Source organism: Culex quinquefasciatus, chromosome 2 (genome assembly GCF_015732765.1).
Source record: "Culex quinquefasciatus strain JHB chromosome 2, VPISU_Cqui_1.0_pri_paternal, whole genome shotgun sequence".
Taxonomy (NCBI): Eukaryota; Metazoa; Arthropoda; class Insecta; order Diptera; family Culicidae; genus Culex; species Culex quinquefasciatus.
This window is the reverse complement of record NC_051862.1, coordinates 56213936-56230405: the sequence shown is the minus strand read 5'-3', so window position 1 is coordinate 56230405 and position 16470 is coordinate 56213936. Positions and strand designations below refer to the sequence as shown.

The 16470-nt window shown below is 39.5% G+C and overlaps 3 protein-coding genes across 10 annotated transcripts in view; all 3 read right to left on the bottom strand.

Annotated features, from left to right (window-relative positions):
* The window catches only part of LOC6039635, a 64739-nt gene extending 61422 nt beyond the window's left edge, over window positions 1–3317 (bottom strand). The window contains exon 1 of one of the 8 annotated variants that reach the window (XM_038255856.1): window positions 2963–3317. The gene's annotated coding sequence lies outside the window, so the exon portion shown is untranslated. Of the gene's footprint in view, window positions 1–2316; window positions 2413–2962 lie in introns of those variants that run through there. The other 7 variants (XM_038255855.1, XM_038255857.1, XM_038255858.1 and 4 more) reach the window with 7 other exon arrangements.
* A 186-nt stretch (window positions 3318–3503) lies between these two features.
* Window positions 3504–10913, bottom strand: LOC119766015 (UPF0746 protein DDB_G0281095-like). Its single transcript, XM_038250343.1, has 2 exons — window positions 10776–10913; window positions 3504–3983 (listed from the first exon to the last, which is right to left on the bottom strand). The coding sequence occupies exons 1-2, from the start codon at window positions 10911–10913 to the stop codon at window positions 3504–3506; spliced, it is 618 nt and encodes a 205-aa protein (XP_038106271.1).
* A 50-nt stretch (window positions 10914–10963) lies between these two features.
* LOC119767512 lies at window positions 10964–15117 on the bottom strand. The gene is made up of 5 exons (XM_038256265.1): window positions 14716–15117; window positions 14562–14654; window positions 11786–11896; window positions 11111–11425; window positions 10964–11043 (listed from the first exon to the last, which is right to left on the bottom strand). The coding sequence occupies exons 2-5, from the start codon at window positions 14612–14614 to the stop codon at window positions 11022–11024; spliced, it is 501 nt and encodes a 166-aa protein (XP_038112193.1). The 5' UTR covers window positions 14615–14654; window positions 14716–15117; the 3' UTR covers window positions 10964–11021.
* Between the last annotated feature and the right edge of the window lie 1353 nt (window positions 15118–16470).

The window sequence follows — 16470 nt, the reverse complement described above, 5'->3', positions numbered from 1 at the left end:
TTTCAATAACTCGTACAACTTAAATATTATTCTTTTTGGCAAGTTAGTAAAATCGTATAGTTAAAACAACTGTATCAATTTACAATATAAAAAACGTGTATTTTTACTGGGCGCTCGATAACTGGGCCGTAGCCCAGTTAAAAAGCAGACAAACGTCAAAAAACCAAAACAAACCAAAATGACCGAGGGGTTGATGGATGCAAAAATCAGATTCAATAAATTAAAAAACTTTTTTCAAACTTTTGTTTCATTTCAAGAAACAATTAAAGAAATATGAAAAGTAAGAATTGTAATTAAATTCGAGTAACATTTATTTTTGTATTTGGGTGGGTCTCGTGGCGCAGGGGTAGCGGCTTCGGCTGCCGATCCCGATGATGCTATGAGACGCGGGTTCGATTCCCGCCTTATCCACTGAGCTTCTATCGGATGGTGAAGTAAAACGTCGGTCCCGGTTTCTCCTGTCTCGTCAGAGGCGCTGGAGCAGAAATCCCACGTTAGAGGAAGGCCATGCCCCGGGGGGCGTAGTGCCAATAGTTTCGTTTCGTTTTTATTTTTGTATTTCATCTGGAAAATATTGCTCATCGGTGCACCGCGGTGGTCCCCTCGTTATTTTTTGTTCAACCCAGTTAACGAGCAACATTCGGTGACTGGGCTACGTTCTCAGCCCAGTTACCGAACAACTACTGTACCATGGTGTCATATCGGCAAAGTGTACGGATTTTTACTCAGCAAGAGTTGGTAGCCTTAGTTATAGGGAAGGCCCCCACAAAGTTTGAGCCAAATCAAAAAATACAAATAAAATCCATTTCCGGGTTTGGTATAGAATTGGTCTAAAGTGATTTAGAAATTTTAAGATCCAAGATTGTGGTCAAAATGACGGTGATAAAATATTGAAGAAATGCATTTTGTAAGCTATTGTCTAATCAACCGCTCAAATTTGACTAAAATTAGGTAGCAGAAATTGAATTTAATGTAAAAACTTGGAAAATAAATATAGCGAAAAAAGATTTGTTTTGTTCATGATTCCATCATCCGAAGTCCCATACAATCCTTCGGATAATCGAACTTTGGATAATCGAAACTTCGGATAATCAAGTCTGGACTGTGCCTACATTAGAATTGTACTTGAACATAATCGTTTTTGCTGAGGAATGATAAAACGAACTCGTCAAATTTGAAAAGTCAAATTGTAAATAGAACAGGGGATAGAAATAGTCTTTAGGTTTAAATAAAATTAACCACCGTTATAAACAAAAATCAATATTTTGTAAATTTGACTAGGACGGAAAGGAACATTTCGATTCATCGGGCAAAAATACATGGAAAAAAAATATTATTTGCAGACTGACATTTCTCGAGTTTAAACGACGCTTTTGATCTTTTCAGCGTTTGTAGTGATAGATCATTCCTTTGAAACGCAAACTGATTTAAATGGAATAGCTCGTTAACCTATTCTGTTTTTTTATTGCATTTTGTTTGCTTTGAAAAGATTAAAATAAAAACCGTGCTCATTTTTTCCAAAATGGAAAATATATGTTTAAATAGTAATGAAGTAATTAAAGCACTCTATGATAAACCAACAATTAAATTTTACTTAATTTTGCGATCTGAATCACTGGTCGATGATTTTTGGATGCATACGAAAATTAAAGGCTAGCTTCGAAAATTATGATTTGTTGGTCAATATCAGGCATGACAGGGTTAGAGTAAATGTTTAAGTGCATAGCCACTGGTCAGGCAATATTGATACATTTTCAAATATTCTAACATATTTTAAGACTATATACGTATTGATGTTATGCTTGAAATTCAATTCAGTTTAATCGTTATCAAAACAATAACAAAACTCGACCATTTTGAAGTTGATGTCAGTAAACGCTTCAGTTTCATCAAAGGTATGATAGATTTGGATTCCCTTAATTCGCTCCAAACAACAGAATTTAATTTTGAATAAAATGTAACTTAATTCTAACATGAAACATGAAATATAAACTAAATTGGCTTAGAATTCGTCTTTTGATTGAAAAATACAAATGAGTTCATACTCGATTATCCAATGCCTCGTTGTCTATCATCAATTTGCTTGCAAATCAGTTAGTTTATGTTTTAGAAACTAGGGTGGGAAACTGTAGGGTGTGATTCTACTCTACATAATTTTAAATCTTGTAACTAATTGAAATAGTCTATTTCTATTCCATATTCTGAACACTGTCTTAACGATATGTTTTGCTCATTTTCACGCAAATGATGTTGATCGAACCCAATCCCATTATCCTGCTGCGTGAATTACTGTAACTTATTACAATGTCACCACACCTTTAGTTGACGCTTAATATCATTACTCGGTCTTTTACGATTCTTCACAGCACGGATGCGAGTTTACAGCTTCATCTCGGCTCAAAAATGAGCCAATTATTAAACCAACCGACGATTCCATGCGACACACTCCGTTGGTCGGTTGTTTTAAACTTTTATAGTTCCACTTTTTTTACGTGTTCCGGTCACGGTGATATTTTTTCACTCTTCTCCAGGTAGCCTTTGACCACAAGTCCAGCTGAAAGTTGTTCCTCTTCAGTCATAAAATTTAATTTGGAACTTAATATTCATCCCCCTTCGTCTGGATAATCCACCGTCACCGCACACACCAAACCAAACCACTCTTCTAAATCCTTTGATCTTCTGGTCTTTTCCTTCTTAATTCACTTTTTCAAATTCAACCTGGCAATAACACTAACTTGCAAAAACAGTCGTTCCCACCCTCTCTTCTGTGTTTTCACGGCAAAGTTGGGGGGTTAGTTTTACAAAACTCGTTGTGCGGTTAGTTTTCGCAGTCCCGGTCACAAAGTTAATTTATTACGACCACTTCTTAAATCATTCGATTCCCCACTCCAGGCCTGAATTCGTACAAGGTTTCCACTTTGCAGCGGATGTCAGAGCTTCCAACTTCCCAAGCTGCCGTCACCTTAACAACTTGCAGGAATTGATCGCTATCGATATTCACCTATTAGCTTAATAGCAAATCGCGTGATTATTTACGTTTTTCGAAAACACCTGTGCAAAAATAACCGAAACTATGCCACTTCTCCTCTTTTCTCGCGACGACGATTTGCATAAATCAACTTGCAAGTCAAAGCACCCGCGATCGAATCCCGTCCCGCGTCGATCCTTTGGTCCTTTTTGAACAACGCAAAATTCGCGCAAATTCTCACTCTCTTTTTTTTGCGAACTCTACCCGCTGGAAAAGGAAGAGAGAAATTGGCGCGCACGCGTCCACACTCTCGGCTCGTCCAACGCTGACTGCCGGCCGGATTGGCACCAACTGCTCAGCTTGGTCGGGGCGTTCGGGATGTAAACAAAACAACACACAGTTGCGGCGCGTGCTCCCCGGCCTCAGTTGTTGTCGTGGGGTGGCTTCTGCAGTTTCGAGCAGCCTCTTTTTTTGCGCAATGTCGCGAAAATGAACTGAACGAAAGTGGAATGATGATGGTGTGACAGTGATGAGATCAGGGATGTTGTAGGGGGAGTAGTGTTAGTGCTTGATGTTTCTTTTGCTGTTGCTGTTGCTGTTGCTGTTGCTGTTGCTGTTGCTGTTGCTGTTGCTGTTGCTGTTGCTGTTGCTGTTGCTGTTGCTGTTGCTGTTGCTGTTGCTGTTGCTGTTGCTGTTGCTGTTGCTGTTGCTGTTGCTGCTGCTGCTGCTGTTGCTGTTGCTGTTGCTGTTGCTGTTGCTGTTGCTGTTGCTGTTGCTGTTGCTGTTGCTGTTGCTGTTGCTGTTGCTGTTGCTGTTGCTGTTGCTGTTGCTGTTGCTGTTGCTGTTGCTGTTGCTGTTGCTGTTGCTGTTGCTGTTGCTGTTGCTGTTGCTGTTGCTGTTGCTGTTGCTGTTGCTGTTGCTGTTGCTGTTGCTGTTGCTGTTGCTGTTGCTGTTGCTGTTGCTGTTGCTGTTGCTGTTGCTGTTGCTGTTGCTGTTGCTGTTGCTGTTGCTGTTGCTGTTGCTGTTGATGTTGATGTTGCTGATTAGGCTTGACAATCAGGGCTGGCATTTGAATTTCTCTCAGAGGTGGTTCAAAAGTGTTCAAGTATCATGGTACGTTTTTCAAATTTGGATTTGGATTTTGATTTTGCTTGTGTTGGTAAAAAATAAAAGCTGGCTCATGATTTTGGGATCTGATTTTTCTCCGTGAAGTGACTTAAATCTTACAAATTATGAATGATTCTCATCAAAGATCAAAGAGATCTTTCAATAATCCCAGGAACGCCCCTGACCTTCGCATGAACACCACCTTCACCCTGCACACGCGCTGCAAAGTTTGCGATGACGACCTCGGAAGAAAATGCAAGAAATTTCGTCCATCGGCCCCGCTTGGCGTCCACGTGTTCGTCATTCGGCTAACCACTGAAACCGCTCCGGAAAGCCGCTCGCTACCACAAACTGCGCTTTTACTCTTTGTTTTGGTTGCAAAAAACGCTCGTTAGGGTGGTTCTTGGAACTCTCTCTTTCTCTTGAGGCGCCACCTTCTCAGAGCCGATATCCAAGCCGGCACGTGGTGAACAACGCGAGTTGCGAGAGAGATACTCGCATTCCGTGAGAATCGCGCCAGCTGAAGTAGCAGTGCCGTTTGCAAGTTTCTGAACGCCTCTTCAGCGTCTCACAGCAGGTGCTCCAGACCTCTTCCAACGAGAGTCCTTCTCGATCACTCGGTATTATTTCTGGCTACTTTTCAAGTTGGCACTCTTCAAATCATGTAAATTAGCCACTTCTTCAGTCTCGAGTTTGCAATCCGTACAAGGTGCCCCTTATTCCTTGTTTGGTGAGACCGCGAGCGAAATCTGTACAGATTCTCCCGATCCAGGTGATCCACGTTGACGAGCCACTTCAAAACGATGGAGGGGGATATTACATGTTACTTGATGTGGGTTATTAGCCTCGTCAAATCGTCTACTATTTTCTAGATCGCGCCAGTTCGACATCGTTATCAAGTTTGTTATCTTTACACCAAGGTCTATAAAAAAGTTTGCATATTTTTCCCTGCTAAGGGCGTTTGATGGAGTGTGATCGACTATGGTGGGGTTGCTCTTGAGGTTGTTTGGTTTAGATTTGCGTCCGGGGCTATCGGAGTGAGCTATAAAACTACACCCGTTCACTAAACCATTGGCGTCTAGAGCAGCACTGAGCACTATATTAATGCAAAAGAGTGTGGATAAGCTTCGGGTGGGGGTTTATTTATAGCTGTTCACAGGTTTCCAGATTTATTGCGATAAGCTGCAGGCAGCGATGAATGATAATCTTTGTTGGAGGAAATTGAGCATGGAAGCAGTTAATATGAAGTAGATGAGTGCGTAGAAAGTATTTGACTTTTTTCACCACATTTATATTTAAGGTAAAAAATTACAAGTGAAAACAAAATAATATTTTCCTATTCCATAAGCCTTTGAAATTTAATTACCCTCCAGAAGACAATTTAATTGCATTCCAATCCGGTGTTTCTAGTACAACCGATAATTTATAGCAGCCTCAATCGGAGTCAAAACACACGCTCGGATTTGCATTCTCCACTATGATTTACAGTTTTATGACCTGACGACTCGTTAACGATAAGTGAACAGGAAAATTGCTCTCTTTGAGACGATAAAAGCGTATACAGAAATCCGTCCTATCCGTAAGAACCGATAGCGTGTACTTGAAAATCGCCCTCAAAACGCAATTTGGTTTGGAGCTCGTGCCAAGCCGCGATTAATCAATGGGGAGGGGTAATATTCCGCACACGGTTATTAAACAGGGAAACATTCCTTGCATTCTGGGCTATTTTACGACCTTGTTGACGCCACCACCACTGCTGGCTAGTATTCCGTTCCGAAAACCCTTGACGTGACGTTCAACATCCACCCCACAAGTTTTGGTTAGTGTTTGTTTTGATGTGGAAGAATTTCGATAAATAGTAAATATTAGGCAGTGTGGCAAAATTGAATGACCTTTCCTCGGGCCAGGGTGTTTACCGTTTGATGAACTTAGAAATGTGTTGATTTTAGGAAGCAGTTGTTTACTTGGGGTTCTGTGAACGAACACTACCGGTTCAACAGTTTTCACCAGCTGTCACGGGATCAACCAATTGGATCACGTTTCGCCAATGCAGTTTTATAGGTACTACTTTTTATTGCGAATAATTGTTAAATCGCAAAAACAAATCCATACGGCGCCAGGCTTAGAACCTGTGTCATCTGATGACAGTGCTACTTAAACTGGACAGCAACGGGACACCCAAGATGCAATAATCCTCAATAAATACCATATTGAGAAGGGTTAGGTTAGAACAAAGACCTGAACAAAGGGAATTCGTCATCGAGATCCATTATTCCGATGCACATTTGCACTAAATCCAGCTGAATCAACCATTACCGTGTGTGCACTTCAGTAAACAATCATCGGTAATTATTTTTCCAGTTCACGCACAAGGCCAATTAATCACGAAATCGAAGCAGTAATTTAGTTGGCGGATGTCAAAAATTTTTGACCTGAAAAATTATAAATATATGCATTTGTATTTCCAAATCTAAATTCTTAAATTTTTGGCGTTTAGGCCATATTAAAAAACCTTGATGATCGGCAACCCAATGGTGTGAAATGAAAATAGTTTCACCTTTCTGGATGAAACTGGTCCTGTTGGTGCGGAATTCAGGTTTATTTACGCATGTATGCGTATTCGCACAAATTGATTTATGACCACAGGTGTCATAAATTAAAAAAAGATGTTTAATATATGCATGTTTTGAGTGCTGAACTCGATTGAGCTTGATTTATGGATTGGTATTGTGTTAACTTTTAACGACATGGATAAACTGTATCGACAACAATAATTTTCACTTCAATATTTTTACTTTTTTCACAAAGAAACTAAAAACTAAAAACTAAAAACTAAAAACTAAAAACTAAAAACTAAAAACTAAAAACTAAAAACTAAAAACTAAAACTAAAACTAAAACTAAAAACTAAAACTAAAAACTAAAACTAAAAACTAAAACTAAAAACTAAAAACTAAAACTAAAAACTAAAAACTAAAACTAAAAACTAAAAACTAAAACTAAAACTAAAAACTAAAACTAAAACTAAAAACTAAAAACTAAAAACTAAAACTAAAAACTAAAACTAAAACTAAAAACTAAACTAAAAACTAAAAACTAAAAACAAAAACTAAAAACTAAAACTAAAACTAAAAACTAAAAACTAAAAACTAAAAACTAAAAACTAAAAACTAAAAACTAAAAACTAAAAACTAAAAACTAAAAACTAAAAACTAAAACTAAAACTAAAAACTAAAAACTAAAAACTAAAAAAAACTAAAAACTAAAAACTAAAAACTAAAAACTAAAAACTAAAACTAAAACTAAAAACTAAAAACTAAAAACTAAAAACTAAAACTAAAAACTAAAAACTAAAAACTAAAAACTAAAAACTAAAAACTAAAACTAAAACTAAAAACTAAAACTAAAACTAAAAACTAAAACTAAAACTAAAAACTAAAACTAAAAACTAAAAACTAAAACTAAAAACTAAAAACTAAAAACTAAAAACTAAAAACTAAAAACTAAAAACTAAAAACTAAAAACTAAAAACTAAAAACTAAAAACTAAAACTAAAAACTAAAAACTAAAAACTAAAAACTAAAAACTAAAAACTAAAAACTAAAAACTAAAACTAAAAACTAAAACTAAAACTAAAACTAAAAACTAAAACTAAAAACTAAAAACTAAAAACTAAAAACTAAAAACTAAAAACTAAAACTAAAAACTAAAAACTAAAAACTAAAAACTAAAAACTAAAACTAAAACTAAAAACTAAAAACTAAAAACTAAAAACTAAAAACTAAAAACTAAAAACTAAAACTAAAAACTAAAAACTAAAAACTAAAAACTAAAAACTAAAAACTAAAACTAAAAACTAAAACTAAAAACTAAAAACTAAAACTAAAACTAAAAACTAAAAAACTAAAACTAAAAACTAAAAACTAAAAACTAAAAACTAAAAACTAAAAACTAAAAACTAAAAACTAAAAACTAAAAACTAAAAACTAAAAACTAAAAACTAAAAACTAAAAACTAAAAACTAAAAACTAAAAACTAAAAACTAAAAACTAAAAACTAAAAACTAAAAACTAAAAACTAAAAACTAAAAACTAAAAACTAAAAACTAAAAACTAAAAACTAAAAACTAAAAACTAAAAACTAAAAACTAAAAACTAAAAACTGTTGTTTCTTGTTTCTTGTTTCTTGTTTCTTGTTTCTTGTTTCTTGTTTCTTGTTTCTTGTTTCTTGTTTCTTGTTTCTTGTTTCTTGTTTCTTGTTTCTTGTTTCTTGTTTCTTGTTTCTTGTTTCTTGTTTCTTGTTTCTTGTTTCTTGTTTCTTGTTTCTTGTTTCTTGTTTCTTGTTTCTTGTTTCTTGTTTCTTGTTTCTTGTTTCTTGTTTCTTGTTTCTTGTTTCTTGTTTCTTGTTTCTTGTTTCTTGTTTCTTGTTTCTTGTTTCTTGTTTCTTGTTTCTTGTTTCTTGTTTCTTGTTTCTTGTTTCTTGTTTCTTGTTTCTTGTTTCTTGTTTCTTGTTTCTTGTTTCTTGTTTCTTGTTTCTTGTTTCTTGTTTCTTGTTTCTTGTTTCTTGTTTCTTGTTTCTTGTTTCTTGTTTCTTGTTTCTTGTTTCTTGTTTCTTGTTTCTTGTTTCTTGTTTCTTGTTTCTTGTTTCTTGTTTCTTGTTTCTTGTTTCTTGTTTCTTGTTTCTTGTTTCTTGTTTCTTGTTTCTTGTTTCTTGTTTCTTGTTTCTTGTTTCTTGTTTCTTGTTTCTTGTTTCTTGTTTCTTGTTTCTTGTTTCTTGTTTCTTGTTTCTTGTTTCTTGTTTCTTGTTTCTTGTTTCTTGTTTCTTGTTTCTTGTTTCTTGTTTCTTGTTTCTTGTTTCTTGTTTCTTGTTTCTTGTTTCTTGTTTCTTGTTTCTTGTTTCTTGTTTCTTGTTTCTTGTTTCTTGTTTCTTGTTTCTTGTTTCTTGTTTCTTGTTTCTTGTTTCTTGTTTCTTGTTTCAAGAAGCTCATTTCACCACATTTCATGGTTTATTCTAAAAATTTTAGAAGAACCAAAGTTGTCTTTTTTTCTAATCAGTCGATCAATCGATGCCTCTGTGCTCTCTTATGCCAACTAGATAGAAAAACCAACTAGCTTAGTACAAGAGAGCACAGAGGAATCGAAACGCGTAAATTCCATAACCCATATTTCACCTCTTCAAAACCTTAAAAACATTAATGCTTTCAATTCCTACATGATATCTCATTCTAGACAGGACAAGCCCTCCTTCCACGATCGCTCGCCTAATCTAATAAATTAACCAGGTTATGGCCATTAAAATCAATGTTTATTCTACAGCACCATCATCATCACATCAGCTGTGTATGCTTTTTAACTTTAGTCCTTCCCTCTAGAGGAGATCATCTCATGTAGATTACGTTGATACAAATGTGCGCGACCGAGTCCCAAAGATGGCAAACTACACGGTTCTGTAGTTTGTTCACCGCGAGCATGATCTCGAAGGTGGGCTTCGAACAATCTTTCGAACAAAGATGGTATCACCGCAATGACGGATCCAGACTAAGGTCGAACTAGAGTCGCGCTAGGTTAGTTTGTTTAGCATTTCTCATTATTAATTTTCTCCTCAACCTTTTTGCCTGGGTCCGGTACATAACATATCCGACAACACAGGCACGGCGGGCTGACTCCGGGTCGCGTTCCGTGCGGCACCGGCGCTGGTCGTCAGGTGAATGCTAATGAGACCTGTTATAACTAGTTTAAGCGCGTCTGCGTATTTTGAATAATGTGTGGAACTGATGATGGCGATGACGGTGATCACTGTTTGGTGGATCGGTTATGACTATAATTGATTTCGATTGAAGCTTCCGACACCCCCGGGTGGAGATCGGGGTGATATTTTTGGTGAAATGTGTTTTGGGAAGATGATTCGATCATCGTGGTTGACCTTTTCGGTGTTTTATTTTCACAACGATAAAGTTATTTCAGAAGATGGTGAAATATTTTTTTACGAATCGAAGTTTAACTTTTTTTTCAGAATGTGGTCTCAAATCAATAAAAAATACAGGGGCTTAAAAATCTTTTATTTTATAAAAAATACTGAGTGTAGTGTGGGGCACGTAATGAATGAATGCTCCCTACTGTCAAACTAGCCCCCCGTCGAAGGTCGATCAACCAGTCGACGAAGCAGGGTCGACAAGCCGAAGTGGGCTCGCGCTCGTGCACGTCGTTGACTCGGCCTCTTTCCGGTACAACCCTGACTGAAAAGTCCGTCGGACGTCCGTCGTTTGTCGTCCGTGCAATCGTACGACGTCGCACGACAATGTCGCACGACTTTCGCACGAATGTCATACGTTTTTGCACCAAAATGTCGTATTTGTCGTACGATCGATCATCGAAATTGTTCGACATTGTCGTACGACATTCGACCGACGTCGCACGGTTTTGTTATTTAGGATGTCGTACCTTTGTCGTGTGCTGTCATTTCGGATTTTTAGGTTATGTTATAATAAAATGAACATTTTTTTTTCAAATTTTAAGGCTTTATTCAAAGATAAATGTCGCTTTATCACCTACAATACACACAAAACAACAAAAAACATTGAGTTTCTAATATTATCTGGCAACGTAAAAATGCGTTTTCAAGCCTGATTTCCTTTCTTTCTGTTTGTCCGGCGGTGATGAATGTCAGCTGATCTCTGGGAGGAAGGGGACTGCACCGCATGCTTTCGGGATGTTCGATGACGCCATGCCATCCTCTGGGGAGCTGCACCTCGTGCATTCGATGGTGGAGTTGAGCGCCAGGCCTGCCGGTTCTACGGTGGTCGTTCCAGCAGGTTCTGCACCGGCGTATTTGAACGCCATGACCTCCGAAGAACAGCACCTCGTGCATTCGATGGTGGAGTTGAGCCCAAGGCCTGCCGGTTCTACGGTGGTCGTTCCGACCTTCAGCGCGCGTCAGTTTGGCGTAATTTAACACCGAATAATCATGTACCTAAGTCAGTAGAGAAATGAAAAGGAATTGAAATAAACATGTTCTTTTTTCAAGTATTCAAACTTACGCTGATTGGTCCAGCAGGTTCTGCACCGGCGTGAACGCCAGGTTTGTCTCCTGACCTCTGGGGAGCTGCACCACTTGCGTTCGATGGCGGGGTTTAAGGGCCAGGCTTGCCGAGTCTACGGTGGTCATTCCAGCAGGTTCTGCACCGGCGTATTTGAAAGCCATGACCTCCGAGGAACAGCACCACTTGTGTTCGATGGCGGAAATGAGCGCCAGGCTTGCCGAGTCTACGGTGGTCATTCCAGCAGGTTCTGCACCGGCGTATTTGAAAGCCATGACCTCCGAGGAACAGCACCTCGTGCATTCGATGGTGGAGTTGAGCCCAAGGCCTGCCGGTTCTACGGTGGTCGTTCCGACCTTCAGCGCGCGTCAGTTTGGCGTAATTTAACACCGAATAATCATGTACCTAAGTCAGTAGAGAAATGAAAAGGAATTGAAATAAACATGTTCTTTTTTCAAGTATTCAAACTTACGCTGATTGGTCCAGCAGGTTCTGCACCGGCGTGAACGCCAGGTTTGTCTCCTGACCTCTGGGGAGCTGCACCACTTGCGTTCGATGGCGGTGATGAGCGCCAGGATTGCCGAGTCTACGGTGGTCATTCCAGCAGGTTCTGCACCGGCGTATTTGAACGCCATGACCTCCGAAGAACAGCACCTCGTGCATTCGATAGTGGAGTTGAGCGCTAGCCAGGCCTGCCTGTTTGCTGAACGCTCGTTTGGAGGCGGAATTGAAACGCCGCCCTTTGCAGGTTCTGAAAGCGAGGTCGAGCTTATAAACTTGACGTTCCTACGTGGAAAAGAGAGAAAAACCACTACATTGAATTATCTATGTAATTAAGTAACCTAACTTACGCATGACTGATTTCTTAGAATCATTGTCTGTAACAACTCGTGGCTTTTAAAATAAAGTCAATTTTTAAAATTATTAACAATCAATCCTACACTTGTTCGTCATCACTTGCACTTGACATTTGACCATCGTTTTCTGCCTCGTACCTGGTACCAGCGTTGGCAGATGCTTCTTTTTCCTTTTTTCGCTTAAGGTTAAGAGCAACAGCTTGATTAAATTTTTTGAACTCATGTTTAATGGCAGTGTTTGCTGTTTCTCGCGTAACGCCAAATCTTTTTAAAATAACATCTATAATTATATATAATTATTAAATTAAAGGCAGCAAAACTAAAAAATTATATAATGTAAATGTATAATGTAAAATTTGACTACAGTACTTGTTCGTTAACTGGGATGAGAACGTAGCCCAATCACCGAATGCTGCTCGCTAACTGGGCTGAACGAGTAATAACGATGCATCTTTTTTTTTTGATGAAATATAAAAATAAAAGTTACTCAAATTTAATTGCAATGCTTACTTTGCATATTTATTTAATTGTGACTTGAAATCAAATAAAATTTGAAAAAAGTTTTCAGTTGCTCTGCAGAGTGTTGCGTCTTTTAAATTTGACCTCAGCACTTCATCGTTATTTTGCAGTAAAATCTTTAATCTTTTGAGCGCGTTGGATGGTTTTTGACAAAGAACTTTGTCCTAAGGTTTCTATACGTGGTGTCAATCCAAAATTTTCGCGAAGCGAAACGTTACGTGACGAATTCCCTCTCGGCAAATTTCCCCTCTTTTTGGTGCACGCTGGTTGGATGAACGAACGTTTCCCAATCAGACGATCGAGAGACGTGAGATTGATGTATCTAAAATCTCCCCCACTCCACCTCATAATTTTCGGATCGTCGACGAGCCAACAAAACTCGGCTCGGTCGGTCCCGAAAATTCATTCTATTGCTGGACGACGACGAGGACACATCAGAAGCAGATGGCCTGGTGGCCCGGTAGCAGACGGCCTGGAGGTCCGGGAGCAGATGGCTTGGAGGCAAGGACCAGCTAAGACATGCCGGTCGCGTGAGTCGATCATTGGAACTGGCCACCACCTGGAGTGGCCGGAGGCCACGGGGATGTTCCGATAAGGAGACATTTGCGGAACCATAAGAGTTGGGGCAATATGGGTATCAAACTTTAGGGATTTTGATACTGGACATGAAATTTGACATTTTGGCAGTAGTGGCCACCACCTGGAGTGTCCGGAGGCCCCGGGGATGTTCCGATGGGGGGACATTTGCCGGACCGTAAGAGTTGGGGCGATGTTCCGATGGGGGGACATTTTCCGGACCGTAAGAGTTGTGGCAATATGGGTATCAAACTTTATGGTTTTTGATACCGGACATGAAATTTGACATTTTGGCAGTAGTGGCCACAATCCGGAGTGGCCGGAGGCCCCGCGGATGTTCCGATGGGGGGACATTTGCCGGACCGTAAGAGTTGGGGCAATATGGGTATCAAACTTTATGGTTTTTGATACTGGATATGAAATTTGACATTTCGGCAGTAGTGGTCACAATCCGGAGTGGCCGGAGGCCCCGCGGATGTTCCGATGGGGGGACATTTGCCGGACCGTAAGAGTTGGGGCAATATGGGTATCAAACTTAATGGTTTTTGATACCGGACATGAAATTTGACATTTCGGCAGTAGTGACCACAATCCGGAGTGGCCGGAGGCCACGGGGATGTTCCGATAAGGAGACATTTGCGGAACCATAAGAGTTGGGGCAATATGGGTATCAAACTTTAGGGATTTTGATACTGGACATGAAATTTGACATTTTGGCAGTAGTGGCCACCACCTGGAGTGTCCGGAGGCCCCGGGGATGTTCCGATGGGGGGACATTTGCCGGACCGTAAGAGTTGGGGCAATATGGGTATCGAACTTTATGGTTTTTGATACTGGACATAAAAAGTTGCATTTGGCCATTATCTGAAATTAAGCAGTTAAAATATGCTAATGCTAAGCAGTTAAAATATACTGCTTATTAGGCAGGAAGTAATAATAGACTACTGCAATGCACATTTTTTTGTGCCACTGTGAAAATCTGTTTCTGGAAATTTAGAATAACTATCTCGTAATCATTAAGAACCCTGTAAAGGGTAGTTTTTAATGTCTGCTGTTCAAATTTCCTTTACTGCCGCCGATTGCTTGCAACAGCCTTGCAAAAACATTCCCGCATCTTGGTAACTTTCGAGTGGTGAAGGAAAGTAAATTGATTTCACTTCGATTTCTATTTCAGCTCAACTTGCAATTTCCGTCCCCTTAGTTCGATAGGACGGTTATTATAAGGGGGGAATTTGGACCGGACATACTAATCGAAAATTTCAACAATCATCTTGCAAAGTTCTTTGTCATACTGGTCATGTGTAACATAACCACCTGCACCTTTTTTTATAAGGTCCTAAACATATGTAAACATTCAGTTATCTAAATAAGGTGGAAAAGGGATACATTTGCTAGCAGGACTTAAAACCATCAAACCCTACACCCTCCCCCCTACCCGTCAATATCCCCATCCCTCCGGTTCCACAATATCAATTTAAAAACATAAAGCGAAAACTTACCTGGGATTTCCAAAAACAGGTCTTCTTTTGAGCACCAGCCACACATTATTCATGTACGTAGCAACCAGCAATTTGTTATATAAACAACACAAACTAAAACAAAATTTGTTTTGATTTAATCATAACTATATTGATATCGATATCAACTTTATACAGATTTGCTGTAGGAGTATAAGTGCCGGATTATAATCTATACTTGTAAGCTGTTGATTTCCCGATGTAGTTTCATCTGTTTACAATGAAATTATTCGATATCAAGCCACTTTTCCAACACCAATCGCACAACAAAACACTTTCCGAAAGCAAAAGATAAACGATACGACACGCGAGCGCGAAAATAAACCAGAAAAACATTAAAAAAAACGGAGAAAACATTTTATTCCAGCTGCACCACAATTTAGAAAATTTTCTCTATCACGTCAGAACAAGATCGACACTCTGGTTACAACTGTCAAAGGAGCATCGACTAAAAATGTCGATCGCTCAAAAAATCGATGGAAAAAACGATGTCGGACATGTCGAGTGTTTGTCGCACGTTTGTCGTCCTTTCGACCAATCGATATCGAAACGGTAAAATCAAAACCGCGCGACAGCTCGCACGACGTGCGACATTTTTCAAACAGGGAAGCATTCAACGAGGTAGGTCGCTCCTGGGGCAAGCTCTCCCGGACCAGGCGAGTTCCTACATTGGCGATCCTGCCAGAGTTGCTTTTAGCAATTTTGGAGGTTAGTTTGAGAAAGAACCTGCGCGGCTTCCTGAAGAGCTTGCCCCGATCTGGAGGATTGAACTTTGGTGTGAAATTGGAAAGCATCGTGTTCGAGAAAGAAAAGAAGAAATCGTCGATTTTTTTGTGTTATTCCTGGTGCGGTGCTGTTTCATTTGTTCGGTTCCGCCATTTTTTTTTTTATCTCTTTTTCGTAGCCATATTGTTGGTTTGGTTTTGCCAGCCAGCCATCCGACTTAAAAAAAGGAAAAGGGAGAAAGTGTGCTTCTTTGTTCAAGGTGTTGGTGTGCAGCGCGTAGAATTCCATAGAATTCCTTTGAAAACGAAATATTGTTCCGGCGCGTAGGGACTACCGTCGAGGGTAGGTTTTGATCTGGAAATGTTGAATCATGGCGCGTAGGAACTACCGTCACGAAATAATGTTCCGGCGCGTAGGGACTACCGTCGAGGTTAGGTTTTGATTTGGAATTAGTGAATCTTGGCGCGTAGGAACTACCGTCACGAAATAATGTTCCGGCGCGTAGGGACTACCGTCGAGGTTAGGTTTTGATTTGGAATTAGTGAATCTTGGCGCGTAGGAACTACCGTCACGAAATATTGTTCCGGCGCGTAGGGACTACCGTCGAGTTTTGGCTTTGATTCTAGCGCGTAGGAACTACCGCTACAGAATTAGCGAAAATGGCGCGTAGGAACTACCGTCATACATATTGTTCCGGCGCGTAGGGACTACCGTCGACGTTAGGTTTTATTTGGATGTGATGAATTCTGGCGCGTAGGAACTACCGTCACGAAATAATGTTCCGGCGCGTAGGAACTACCGTCGAGGTTTGGCTTTGATTCTAACGCGTAGGAACTACCGTTAACGAATATAGCGAAAATGGCGCGTAGGGACTACCGCGACTACGAACCATCATCCGACGAGAAGTCGGTGAACTCTGGCGTGTAGGGACTACCGTCACGGTGATATTTGATGAGAGGAAACTCCCGCCAATGAACACAAAAAAAAAATGACAGGGAATCATTTAATTTTGACGTGTAGGAACTACCGTCAAGTGTCAAGAGAGGAAGACTCAGGAAGTTGTTTATTCTCTTGTTACAGAAAGTGTACTAAGAATGGCTGGCCGATACGTGCGGGCGCCGCAGGGTTTCTGCGACGAGTTGGAATCACCCGACATCGGCGCGGT